Source organism: Anastrepha ludens, chromosome 2 (assembly GCF_028408465.1).
Source record: "Anastrepha ludens isolate Willacy chromosome 2, idAnaLude1.1, whole genome shotgun sequence".
Classification (NCBI taxonomy): domain Eukaryota; kingdom Metazoa; phylum Arthropoda; class Insecta; order Diptera; family Tephritidae; genus Anastrepha; species Anastrepha ludens.
In genome coordinates, this window is record NC_071498.1 from 149,388,456 (window position 1) to 149,402,902 (window position 14,447).

General features: G+C 39.0%; 1 protein-coding gene across 1 annotated transcript in view; it reads right to left on the bottom strand.

Moving 5' to 3' along the window:
• Window positions 1–14,447, bottom strand: part of LOC128855578 (uncharacterized) — a 79,960-nt gene that overhangs the window by 23,164 nt on the left and 42,349 nt on the right. Inside the window, exon 3 of the mRNA XM_054090588.1 lies at window positions 3,004–3,157. Coding sequence (XP_053946563.1) covers window positions 3,004–3,157 — 154 coding nt within the window. The remainder of the gene's footprint in view (window positions 1–3,003; window positions 3,158–14,447) is intronic.

Consider the following 14,447-nt stretch of genomic DNA (forward strand, 5'->3'; position numbering starts at 1 on the left):
AGGCGACCAGACAGGCGCAGCATAGTTCAGAACCGGCCGACCAATTGCCTTAAATGTCGAAAGCAGCAGTTATTTGTCTTTGCCCCAAGTGCTGCCGGCAAGCGATTTGAGGACCTTGTTGCGGTTTTGGACTTTAGTGACAATTGCGGTTGTGTGCGCAGAGAAGGAGAGCAAAGCTTGGGGTTGTTTACCGTCGAAATTGGTGTGTCGTTGACTTTTACGTTAAGGGACAGCTTGACCTCCTTTGTCCAGGTGGTAAAGAGGGTCGCCGTGGACTTGGTGGGGGACAGTTGGAGATTCCTCGCAGTGAAAAAGCGAGAAAGGTGGGTGAGATAGTTGTTCACTTTGGAATACAGGACATCAATGTCATTGCCCGACGCCTTTATCGTGCAGTCGGCAGCGTATGAGATCAGGAAAACTCCCGCTGGTGGTTGGGGGAGCTTCGAAATATAGAAGTTGAACAGCAAGGGAGAAAGGACACCACCCTGCGGTACACCTTACTTAATCTTCCTCTGCTTTGATGTTTGATCTCGAAAAATCACTGACGAGCGCCAACCGCTCAGGTAGTTTGCGGACCACCTCTTCAGCCGGGAGTGTCGACTGATAAATATCATCTAGTAGCGTGGAATGGCTGACTGTGTCGAAAGCCTTCTTTGGGTCCAACGCTACTAGGACAGTCCGCTCGCAGGGGCGGTTTTGGTTAAGCCCGCGGTTTATCTGGATGTTTATGGCGGTGAGTGCAGTGGTGGTGCTATGCACTCGTCGGAAGCCGTGCTGATGTGGGGCTGGGGCCAGGTGTTTCGTGAGGAGTGGGAGTAGGAGGGCTTCAAGTGTCTTCATTACTGGGGAAAGGAGAGTTATCGGCCGATAAGATTCCCCTTGGTTGGCGGGTTTCCCAGTTCAGTAGTGGGACCACTCTCCCTGCTTTCCACTTGTCAGGGATGATGAGAGTGGCCAGGGACAGATTGAAGACTCTTGTGAGAAATCCTACTCCCAGAGGTTCCAGATGCTTCAGCATCAGCGCGTTTAGTCCGTCAGGGCCAATGGCTTTTGATGTTTTTGATTTGCTGATGGCCCCCTGAACTTCATCACCGGAGAAAGTAAGTGGCGCACTGTCGTTCGTCAGTTTGTGCAGCCTTCTGGTAGCACGACGTTTGGTTCTGTCGACCAGAGGATGCAGTATAAAAAGCTAATTATAAAGGCTAAAGTAACTCGCGCATCTCTTCGGGTCCGACGAAGTGCCACCATTGAAGGTGATAGCCACCTTGTCGTTGTGCTTCGTCGGGTTCGACAGGGACCTAACGGTGGACCAGAGCTTACTCACCCCAGAGGTGAGGTTACAGGTCTTCAGGTGCTCAACCCATTTAGTCCGCTTGTGTTGATTTACCAGTTGCCGGATCTCCAAATTGAGATCCCTTATGCGGGGATCCAACGAAGCTCTCTTTTTATGTATGAATTCGAAAAAGATCTTGTAGGCTTTGCAAACATGTCGGTTGTAGGGCATATATGAGAACAATAGACTTAGATACTTCATATATGTATTCGTTTGCTAATATTAATAGAAGAAACTCCATAGACACTTCAATTATCTCACCACTAACATCTGGGCGTCACTTTAGAAATACTCTTTACTAATATTTTGTCAGATTTTCTTCGGTTATTGACAGAAAAAGCGAAGGAGGGCAAACTTCAAATGCAAACAGCAATTTTGACCTATTTTACAACAAAGCACGTCAGGTTTTAGATGAAATAAAAATGTGGTGCCATTCATATTTAAAGACTGCTCACCATGTGGATTTTAAGCCCAAGCAATCTTTGCAACTACTCGAGTTTATTTGCCACAGTTAACAGTGTAAATTACAGATCTATTTGACAGTCAGCGCAGGCATTAAATTTACTATGCCAAGCAAACGAGTGTAGGCACAAGTGCACGAACTCTCTCTCGTTTTGCGTAGTGAGCTGGACTTTGTCATGCAGTGAGATGGCAAAGGATGGAGGGCACCCATTCATTCAATCGCTATTCCTGCTGCTTAAAACAGGAGTAGTGGAAAATAGTACTGGCATGGCAGCGCTTTTCGTACCAAGCAAAACCGTCCACCAGTAGTGCATGCGTTGAGCTTGTGCGTGTGGATGTATGTGCGTGTGCACAGTTAAGTACACAACGCGATATGCAAAAGGGAGCAGCTGCAGGGCGTCACTCATGTCGAAATTGTTAACAAAATCATAATTGGAATTTTGCTATATGTTGCAACTGCAAATGCAGAAACAGCAACAGGCGCAGTGTTAGTCCGGCAACATGCAATATGCAATGGCATACGAACTATCAAACTCTCACGTGGTGCCGCTTTTCTCGTAAGTACCTCACACATGCCGCTGTGATATGATATGAATTTGATATATTTTTTTTCTTTCTTGTTGTTTGGCAGCTGTTGCTGCTGCTGTTTGTTCGCTACAGCAATTTTCCAGTATTTGTGCCCCAATTGGTTTTTTCATTCAATTTAACATTTCACATTAACCGACTGTTCGAGGAATTATTGTACATTCAAGCGCCCAACAGGATTTGCAATTTTGGCGCAAACGAATTTCTGTACAAAAGACTGAAAATTGCTGCACATCTATCTATATATGTGTATGTGTGTGTGTATGCATTCATGTGAAAGTGCATGCATGCATGTGTGCATGTTTGTTTGTATATTTAATCGTTCAGGTGGCTAAACGTGCATGCGCACAACAACTTTTACGTCTATGCTGGTATTTTCGTATTACTCGTCCATAGGTCAGGTTACCGAACAGACAACTCACGTTACGTATACGCCATGGCCTGGCTGGTCGTATCGCTTATGCGTAGCTAAAAATGTTATACCGCTTTATATAAGCATTTAATGCGATTTGCAACTGCACTTGAATGCACTTTTATGCTGGGCCTTCTCAATATAGGAATTAAATGCTTATGCCTTTCTAAATACATTCGTGCGTGTGGTTGTGTATGTAGCTGTGACTTACCTGAAAAATTCCATTTTATCCTTATACCATTTCACTGAATTCAATGTGTGTCCACTCATATCATAACTGCATGATAACGTAACATTATCGCGAAAATCAACAATTTCCGGTACGTTGATGTCAGTCACAAAGAGGCAGGAAATACGGTGGAAATCTGAAAGACAGATAATGATAAAACGAAAATTAAGCGAAATAAAATAAAACAATTTCACATAGGCAGACATATTCATATAGATACTTGCAGATGAATAAATATAAACAGTGGATGAAAAAATACAGCAAATTAAGATTTTGAGCACATTTTACTATTTTTCTGTTTCTTCGGGTTGATTACTTTATTATTATGAAGCCACACACTGGGAAAAGTTGTAATGGAAAACTGTGGACAAGCTCTTGATTGAATTCCCCAAGGAAACCACAAGATGGACTAACTAAAACTACATAGAGAAGATCGCTACAAAATGAAATCGATTAAACAGGGAAATCGTGGAACGCACTAAAATTGATAGCCGAAAACAGGACTAGGTCGAGGCCCTAGGCTTCAATGGGAGCCAAAGTAAATAATGATAATTTTTTTATAAACGTATAATTTATTGCTACATAAGAAACGATGTAAATCGAAATTTCAGACTTAATGCGAAAATTATAAAAATTGGAAAAATTTCTATCAAAATTCAAACTTTTTAATCACAGTTAAAGAAATAAGTAAGCCGTTTCATGGGCCATTACATATCTTACACAAAGGTATATGTTTGAAGCTTCTAAAAATTCCCGTTGGTTTTATATAATTATTTCCCTTGATGTTCCACAGTTTTTGTATATAAAAAATCAGTTTAAATGTCGAGAAAATACGCACTAACAAAAAATTATCGATAATTAACGAGAATTTCGAGCCGTCGCTATGAGTTTGATGGTACATTCGACCAGTCGAATCTTCGACTATTTTTTCAGTAAATGTGGCCATATGGCATCAATGGTGGCTGGAATATTGCAATAAATTGACTCCTTTTTATAGTGCGCTATATGACAAGTTGCGTTGTCTTGATGAAACCAAATGTCGCCGATGCTTAGGTGATTAATTTTTGGAAGCAAAAATCAGTCAACAAGACTCTGTACCACTCGCCATTCAACGTAAAGGTAGCTCATTTCTCATGACGAAAGAAATAAGGATCGATGATGCCGCTGGGCTCAGCGAGTTTCGCGTATAAATTTATTTATTTTTAATTAAATTTCCATAATTTCGAAGCATTGTTCTGGCGTTAAGCGATTTATCACGGCTTGCCAAACTTTACCGAACAGAAATGTGAACACAGTTTGCCATTCTGATGTGCCAAGGTATTGGTATCAATGTCGTTAGATCCCATGCAGTTAAAAAAATACACTCGATATTAAAATGGGCTGAAACTTCTGATTCAAATTTCAAAATTTGATCAAAATTTGTGGAATTCGATAAGCTCTTTACAAAATTGTAAACTTGGATTAATGTAGTCTTTATTATAGAATGTACTATATTTTCATAAATAAACAATTTAAGTAAAGAAATATACAGTCAAAATTTTGTCGAAATTTTGAAGTGCTATACTTTTTCCACTAACTGTACATATATTTATATAAGTTATTTCAGTAAATTTGCATTAAAGTTCGAAAGTCGAAAAAGTCTTTTCGTATTTTGTCAATAGATGTTGGAGTCATCTATCTCCAGTGCTACCAATCACATTGAGTCATATCATATGGTGTTAGAAAGGTGACGTTTTAAGGGGGGGGTAAGGGATAAAAATCGATTTTTTTTTTGCATGTTATTGTAGTAAAACATTTCAAAAATACCGTGTTAAAATTTTAAGTCAATCCGAGCAAAACTTTTTAAGTTATAGAGCATAAAGCCGAGCCGCCTCAAACATCTGCCGAGACGCAGCAGTTGCGCGCGTAGTCCGTTACAAACGTATACAAACGCGGTTTTCTCGAACCTTTTTTTTTAAAGTGCGTAGTCATTGGCATTTGAAAACTACTCAACCGATCCTTTTGAAATTTTGCACACATATTTTACATATAAAAAACCTCCCCACAACGTTTTTTTTCGCCATTTTTTTTTTATATTAAGGTGGTTTTACACCTACAAAATGGCGGCATTTTTTCGTCAAAAATCACTTTTTACTTCAAACGACTACCAAATGGCTGAAAATGAAAATAAATCGTCAAAATAAACGTTGGGGGGAAGTTTAACTCATACTTTAACTAAACTATTCGATTTTTTTGATTTCAGATGATTCTGCGCTGAGATATGCTGACTACTGCAAAATGTATTTTTGCAAAGATGCCTACGTAAATGTGCTCTCATTCGCTCATTTTGCAATATTTTTACATGAAAATTTTATCAAATATTCTTGAAATGTTACTTTATAATATGCAACAACTTTTAATAAACTGACTTGAACCGTTTCGCTACAATAAATTCATGAAAAAAGTGTTTTTTTTTAGCGTTTATCCCTTAAGCTTCATTTTACCAAAAAAAAAAATAAATTCGGAGAAGTTGAATAAAAGTTATGAAGAAATTCGCTATATTTTGAAATTTTTGCATAAAAATCGGAAGAATGCCACGCAAGCCACCAATGAAAATTGTGAAGTTTACGGAGACGATGCTGTATTAGTTCGTGTAGCACAACAATGGTTCGCTCGCTTCCGTTCAGGAAATTTGGATGTGAAAGATGCACCTCGCTCCGGTCGACCTATCGTTTAAAAAGTCGATGAAATTATGGAAAAGATTAACCAGGACCGTCACATAAGCTGCCATGACATCGCCAAGGGACTAAACATTCATCATCAAACGGTTTTGAACCATTTAAAGAATTTTTGTTTTTACACTTCAAAACATGTTTAATAAACCATTCGTGTTATATTTTTTATTAACTTTACAGTTATAAAAAAAGTACAAAGAAATCTATTTATTGTCTTCTAAAGTGGACCGATTTAACGAGGGGTCAGGAAAGATTGGCGAGAAGTTGACACAGTATACCGTCCACCCCAATCTACCGATTCCCGCATTTGAACTTCTTGCTGTAAATCTTCACCGCACTGAACACCTATGCCCGAGTGCTTGAGGCTTCACTGACCTGCTCTCACAGACTCCTCAAAATATGCTATTATTTTGTCGTGTATTTTATGGAGGGCTGTTAATACTGCATATGCATGTATGAGTTTGTAAAATACTAAATATAAATATAAGAAATATATTTCCCTGCGTGACAAGGTTGTGTAGTCAAACGTTTGTTACATAAATAAAAGTTGTACGTGAACTTTTTAAGCAAACTACTGGCACGCACACACATAGATATGTATTTATGTATGCATGTAAGTACAAAATGCATACACATAAAAGCCCTATCACGTATGCCTATTGCATTTGCGAAAGCACATCTATAGTAGATATTGCAAAGTTGTGCGAAAGCATATAACCGAAGTAAAATCAATTTGCATTTTTTATATAAAATAAAGTGCATTTCATGTGTTAACATGTGAGCGTACGTGAGCACATTACCTACATATGAGCGTATGTATTCGTGATTGTACTTTGGTGTCGCACACCTGTATTATTTTAAGTCGACCAGTTTCTTTATTTTTGATGTCAATCCTTTAGTGAGTGAAATAGTTTTATTTGTCATTGCAGAAGGCATGCAAATATATTTAAAAACTTTTGAGTGGTGTTTTGAGTGAACATATTTTTTTAACCAAGCGTAAACAGAGGTTTTTTTTGAGGCTTTTTTTACAGCTTCTTACTCGTATTTAAATTCACACATTCAACGAGAAAAACAAGCCTTATTGGCGCTTTGCTTACTTGTTACAGCCTAGTAAATTGGTATTTATGGCACTCCTCTCATAAAGTGGCGTGCTTAAATGGCTTGGAAGTTTGTAAGACTTTGTTTTACTAAAGATACTGAAATCTAAACAGTTTATATTTTTTCAGACGAAAAAATTTTTTTTTCGAATTATTTCAATCTTTCATTTTTAATCTAGTAGGGTTGAGGTTTGAAGAGCCTGGGTTAAACAGATTATATTTTTTCAGACGAAAATTTTTTTTTTTTCGAATTATTTCAATCTTTCATTTTTTAGGGCCAAAAATGGAAAGCCGGACATAAAATTTAACAGTTAGAAGACTATTTGGAAGACAGAAGTGATCCTTGTGATACAGAAGCAGATTGTAACAGTGACAACTGTAATTTTATACCTGACATTTATGCGAGTGAAACCAGCGAAACGGAAGACGAGATTGAGGAGCTGGAACAACAAGCAGAAGATAGTCTTGCGGATATTGATAAAGAGTTTTCCAATAACAGATGTTACAGGTGAATGGGTTGCGCTATCGAGAGATGATTAGCGATTTTTTTTGGCCGGAATTGGATGGTATTGATCTGAACAACGTTTATATTCAACAAGATGACGCTACGTGCGACCAAACAACGAAACCATTGATCTTTTACGGGAAAAAATTTCCGAACAGTGTTATCTCTGGAAGAGGTGATCACAATTGGCCACAGAGATCTTGTGATTTAACACCTTGTGACTTTTTACTCATCACTCATGATTATTTTTGATGAAAAATCATCTTCCTCTTGGTGGTGATTAAGGATGGCTTGAGCGTATGTTAGACGCGATTGGCGGTCAGCAGCTAACAACTGATGCACCGTCTGGACTTTGTACGGAAATATCTTCAAATCTTGTACCAAAATTCGCTGTAAAGCCCGTCGCCTGATACCCATTTGCGTGGCACGTCGTCTGGTCGATGTCGACGGCGCTTACATGACATCCTCGGCTACAGCAGCAATATTCTCTGCAGAACGGCTACTCCGGGGTCTGCCACGCCTGGCAGCATCACGTGTTGTGCCAGTCTCTTCGAGGCGAGCGGCTAAGCGTCGCAGTGTTTCACCATTAGGCGTTGGACGGCGAGGAAATCTGCGACGAAATTCACGTTGTGCCAAAGTCACCGACCGATTATTGGTCAAATAAATGGTCAGCAATATTCCGCGATCTGGAGCAGTGTAGCGTAACATTGTTTATTAACGTGTATTTCGCATGTGTTTACTACACAAATGTCAAAACAGAACTGACATTAGGGGCCAATCGCAAAATTTATAGCATTTTCTGATAGGAGGATTACTTTAGCGCCACCTGTTATTAAAAAATTACATTTTTCTTTGAATATCAAAATAACACCTCTTCTTAAAAATTCCTATATTAGCGAAGATGATGTTGCCTTTCCTTTGGATACAGAATATTACACTACCAAGTCTGGTCGAGTGTGGTCTTCGAAGACATTTCCACATACACATAGGCTAGCATGCAATATTGTGAACATAGCTCTAGGAATAACTGGTTGCGTGAGTACTGTAACCAAAATTGATGATATATTCAATCATCTTTACCAACGAAGAAGCCAAAAAGCCAATTTGTTAAGTACAATGGAAAATATCCCCAGAGGCAAAACAAAAACTGGAGAGTAATAACTGAAGGTAAACTGGATGCCTTTCTCGGGGTACTTATTACAGCTGGAGCGCTACATTGTTGAAGAGAAAATGTGAAAGAAATGTAGAGTACTGACGAATCCAATCAGAGAAATATATTTACTGCATATATTTAATATTATAGATACATACGATTTGATGATTAAACTACCAGAGAAACTCGAAAAGAGACTGACAAGTTAGCTGCCATAAGGGAAATTTGGGATTCTTTTGTAGAAAATTGCAGAAAGTCATTCAATCCTTTTGGCGTAATAACTATTAATGAACAATTCGTACCAATTCGTGGAAATGTTCATTTCGACAATACATAAAATCAAAACCTGAAAGATATGGTATAAAAATTTGACCTGCCGCAGATGTGAAAACGTCATATTTGTACAATCTCGTATACGGGAAAACTTCCTGGTGGAAATGTAGAAAAAATTAAGGTGTACGGGTTATTAAAGAACTCGCTAAGCCTTTGTTTGAATCTTTGTTGGGCATAATTACTTATAATTTTTTACCTAAAAAGAACCGGATGGTACATATTCTGCCTTCCCAACATGCAGACAATTCTGTTTATAATGAAGTTCATTTCAAACCCATTATAATTCTGGACTATAATCGAACTAAAGGGGCAGTAGACAATAGTGACAAACTTATAAGAGAATACTCATGTGGCAGACGAACAGCGCGTTGGCCATTTAGAATATTTATGAATATGGTAGGCATAGCTGCACTAAGTACTTTTATAATCTTTACGCAGAAGACTGGAAACATTCAAACTCATCACGAAGAAAGGCCTTTCTATTAAATGTTGGACAAAAATTAGCTGAAACAAACATGAGGCAACGTTTGCTAAGAGAAGCTAAAACCGATCCAACTTTACGACGTGCTTTGTCGGCTTGTGGTGTTGCAGCTGAAGTTGAAAAAAAAAAGTGAAAAGTTCATGACTAAGAATGGAATAAAGCATGGTCGTTGCATACTATGTCCCAGAAAAAAAGTTAAGTTTTGTGTGGGGGACTTTAGTAACCCCATTCAGCGTTTTATGTTATAAAATAGTCTCCGTACTCTAAGGGTTGAAGCTGTGAAAAGCTATCGTTTTTTGTAGGCACTCATTGCGCTTGGTCGAAAATTCCTTAATTACAATAAAATGTGGAAAACGAAAGGCTTAACATATCGTGAAAAAGAACAAATCGATATCTTGACCTCAGAGGGACTTTCAAACCATCAAATTGATTGGTCGAAGTACAAACGTTGTTGATCTTCACGTGAAGCAAAGAACTACAAAAGTTCAGATAAGAACTACAAAAGCAGGACTGCGCTGGCTTTAACACAGAAGGAAGCCCGCAAAATCCTTAAACTGCATCAAATTCCGCCCTTGAATAAATTTTGAAAAGAACACCACTTTGATTTTGCAAGCGACCACATGAATGGGAAAAAGTAAATAGTATTTAGTGACGAAAATAAGTTGAATCCAGATGCGCCAATGACTATTTCCATGTCATGAGGAAGAAAGAAAGGTACTTGAGTCGGCATCACAGATGACAAGGTGATGTTATTGTATGGGAAGCCAAATAGTATTTTTGCGCATTCGAAATGAAAATTGTAGACTACAAAATGACGGGAAACAGCTATAAAGCTCTGTTGGAATCATCATTTCCCCGAGATTTGTGAAACATTTTGACCTACTAATAGGAGCTTCCAACTGGTTAATGGGCGAGTAAACACTTCAAGTGTGGCCAGAACTTGGATGGTGTTCCACAACGTTGAAACTTTAGCATGGCCGCTTGATATTAAAGTTGATAGGATTGCAAGCTTTCGGTAAACTACTTCTTTTCCTAGACTTAGCGAATTGGTTATTGGAAATAGCGCTACTGGAAACTCAACTAGAAAAAGAACAAATTAGTGTATCATTAAAATTTCGCTAGATATTGTACTAATTAAGTATCTCCTAGTCCTGGAAGTCTTATGAGTCATTTGTTCTTATACATTTTATTTTTAAGTATTGGCTTTGATATATTTCATTACATGATCGCTTAAATTCTGTAACGAATTGTAAATAGAGAAGAAGTCCATGAAATACAGTCATTAGTTCTCGAAATGAAGAACACTAAAAATTCAGTAGCTTACAGTAAGTTTTGAGACCGGTGCAACTTTCTATGGGAATAGAAACGTTACACTAGTAACTCGCGCCCAGCGTTTGCTTAAAGTATAATATGAATAATTGGCAGAGTAGTTGAAACCATACAGCAGAAGCGGAAAATTTGGTTCAATCTTTTTCAAAGGGTTTGGCGTTTTTTAACCCACCTATGGAGAAATACCTTCTACTAATAAAAATTGTGCTGGACGATTTCAATGCCAAGGTGGGTAATGATTATGAAACATCCGGTAACGGAGGGAGACTGATCGACTTCGCCGGGGCTAACGACCTGGTAGTCTGCAGCCCCAGATTCCAGCAGAAGAAGATACACCAAGCTACCTGGCTGTTTCCTAATCGAAAAACGCAAAACCAGATCGCTCGTGTTGTGATAGATGGAAGACACGCTTCTAGTGCTTTAAATGTACGTACGATCCGAGCAACATCACATCAACATCACTCTTACCATAATGAAAAAAAAAAGAGAGACCGAAGTACGTGAGTGCGAGGTGTTTGAGAGGGCTGACACGAGGAAGAATGTCCGAAAATTCTATTGAAAAGTTCGGCGGCTAACAGCATTTTTTCAGACCGGGGAGATTTCCTATAAGAAGAAAGGTGATCTGGTAACTTACATCCAGAGCATTCTTAAATTATGGAGGGAACACTACTCGAACCTATTAAACAGTGACAGCTGCGCATATCACAGGGTTTGTTAAGATCCCGATACCACAAATGTCGGGATTAAAGAACAACAAAGTCACGGGCTCCGACGGACTGCCGACTGCGCTATTCATACATGGCGGCGAGGAGCTGAAAAGCTGCATGCATCAAGTCGTATGCAAAATATGGTCGGAGGAAAGCAAGCCTGCCTATAGGAATTGAAATGTGCTCTGCCTAATCCATAGGAAGGACGATCCTGCAATCAGTGTCAATTACCACAGGACTGGTCTTCTGAATATCGCTCATACGTTTCTACCATCAACCAACTGATCGGACCTTATCAGTGTAGCTTTAGACCTGGAAAGTCCACAATCGACCAGATATTCACAAAACGCCAAGTCTTGGAAAATACCCATTAAAGGAGAATCGACACATACCATCTTTTTGATGATTTATAGCTGCATTGGACAACATGAAAAGGATCCCTACAAAACTAATACTGCTATATAAAATGATGCCCCTAAATAGTTACCAGCAGCGCCGTCAGAATTGGGAAGGACCTCTCCGAGCCGTTTGATACTAAACGAGGTTTCAGACAGGGTGACTCGCTGTCGTGTGACTTCTTTAACCTGATCTTGGAGAGCATCGTACGAGCCGCAGAACTTAATCGCTCAGGCACAATTTTTTATAAGAGCGTACAATTGCTGGCGTATGCCGATGATATTTACATCATCGGCCTTAACAACCGCGCTGTTAGTTCTGCCTTCTCCAAACTCGATAAAGAGGCAAAGCAAATGGGTCTGGTGGTGAACGAGGACAAAACGAAGTACCTCCTGTCTTCAAACAAACAGTCGACGCACTCGCGTATCGGCACCCACGTCACTGTAGACAGTTATAATTTCGAGGTTGTAAAAGACTTCGTCTATTTAGAAACCAGCATTAACACCGATAATAATGTCAGCCTTGAAATCCAACGTAGAATCTCTCTTGCCAACAAGTGCTACTTTGGACTAAGTAGGCAACTGAGTAGTAAAGTTCTCTCTCGCCGAACAAAACTTATACTCTACAATGATCTCATTATGCCCGTCCTAACGTATGGCGCAGAAGCTTGGACGATGACAACGTCCGATGAAGCGACGCCTGGAGTGTGCGAGAAAAATGTTGTGCGAAAAATTTATAGATCTTTGCAAGTTGACTACGGCAAATTTCCCAGGCGATGGGACTATGAGGTGTATAAGCTTTACGACAACATAGACATAACGCAGTAAATAAACATCCAGCGGATACGTTGGCTGTAATGGATATAAATGTTCCGGCTCTGAAAGCATTCGATGCGGTACCAGCTGCAGGTAACAGAGGAATGGGAAGACCTCCTCTGCGTTGTAAAGATCAGGTGAAGAATAATTTGGCTTCACTTGACGTGTCCAACTGGCATCGGGTAGTATGAGAAAGAAACGACTGGCGCGCTTCGTTAAACTCAGCCAAATTCGCTTGGGCAGTTATCACAGCAATCAAAAAAAGTCTAAAACTCTAGCCACTTTTAGACTGGTTCCCATTTGTAATCCCAAATACCTGTTTCGAATGCAGTGCTACGAATTTACTCATTCTAGGCTATAAACAACCAACCAGACTAACCAGCCGAACTTAGTTTTGCTGCCATAGCACAACCACTATCAGTATGGAAAATATATCTCGGAATTTTCTTCTGCGTGAACTTAATACTAGAACTAGAATATTAATTTTTAACCAAGCTTACACATGCAGTTGCTAGTAATTTCCAATTTGCACGTCGTAAGCTGGCGTGACCCTGGAAACGTGCTTCAAGTAACAGACTCCCAAAAATTTTCAAAAGTGCACAGAAGTCGAATATAAAATGCAAATAAAGAGCATAGGAGAAGAAAAAAATCAAAAACGAAGAAAAACCAGTGAATATATAAACATAAAAAAAAAATAAATAAAAAATACAAATAAAAATATGTTAGTAATGAAATCACATGAACGTGAAACGTGCAGCAGCAGAAATATGAGAAGTCGAAAGATTGAAAGAGATAAGCAGTGGAAATAAATTCTTTGAACATTTCCAAATACCAGAAATTACAATACGGAAATTGTATCAACACTGACACGCACACATGCATACAAGCACATACACACGCATTTTACTAGGAACCAACACTACTGCACACCACATGCAAATACACGTGAGTGCGACACGTATGCCGGGAAGTGATGAAATGCTTCGAATAAGCAGTAGGGCACTAACAACAACATGCAAATGTAAAGCAAAGAACGCACTAACACACTGACAAAGCATGTAAAAGCAATAAATTGCTGTTATTTTAGAGTAGAATGCAATGTATTTTGGGTCACCGTATTTCTATACATTTGCATAGATAAGGCTGGCCTGGCCAAATAAGTGCAGAAAAAACGAGAGTGGCATTAGAGAGAGAGAGCAGAAGTGATAAGCAACAAGCAGATGAGCGCACATACAACAAAGGACATACACAGTATGTTCAATAAATAATATAACTTTTCAGATGTTGAATAAAACACGTATCGTACTGTTGAAAGTTATTTTTTATTCAAAATACTCTCCATTTAACTCAATACAACGTTCAGAACGATCAACCAATTTCTGCATGGACTCTTTTATATCATCTAAGGGAATGTTTTTAACACCTGAGTCACGGCTGCTTGAATGGCTGGAATATCATCATAAAACGCACCTTTCATGGCAGTTTTCAATTTAGGGAACAGAAAATAGTCGCATGGTGATAGATCAGGAGAATACGGAGGCTGGTCGATGATGACACAAATATGTTTTTGCATAAAAAATTCACGAACATTTTTGGTTTTGTGAGGTGGTGCATTATCATGCAATAAAAACAGCTGTTTCCTCTATGGATATTCACTCAGGTCTTACACGAACAATTCTTGACCACAAACGATGTAAAACTTATAAATAGTATTCTCCATTAATAGTTTGACCTTCTGCAACAAATTCCTTGTGTGCAATACCCTTGGAACTGTAGAACGTGATCAACATTGTTTTGATTCTTGACTTCTGAAAACGCAATTTCTTTGCTTTTGGCTCCCCTTTCATCTGCCATTCTGCAGATTGACGCCAAGTTTCAGGGTCATATTTGAAGCAC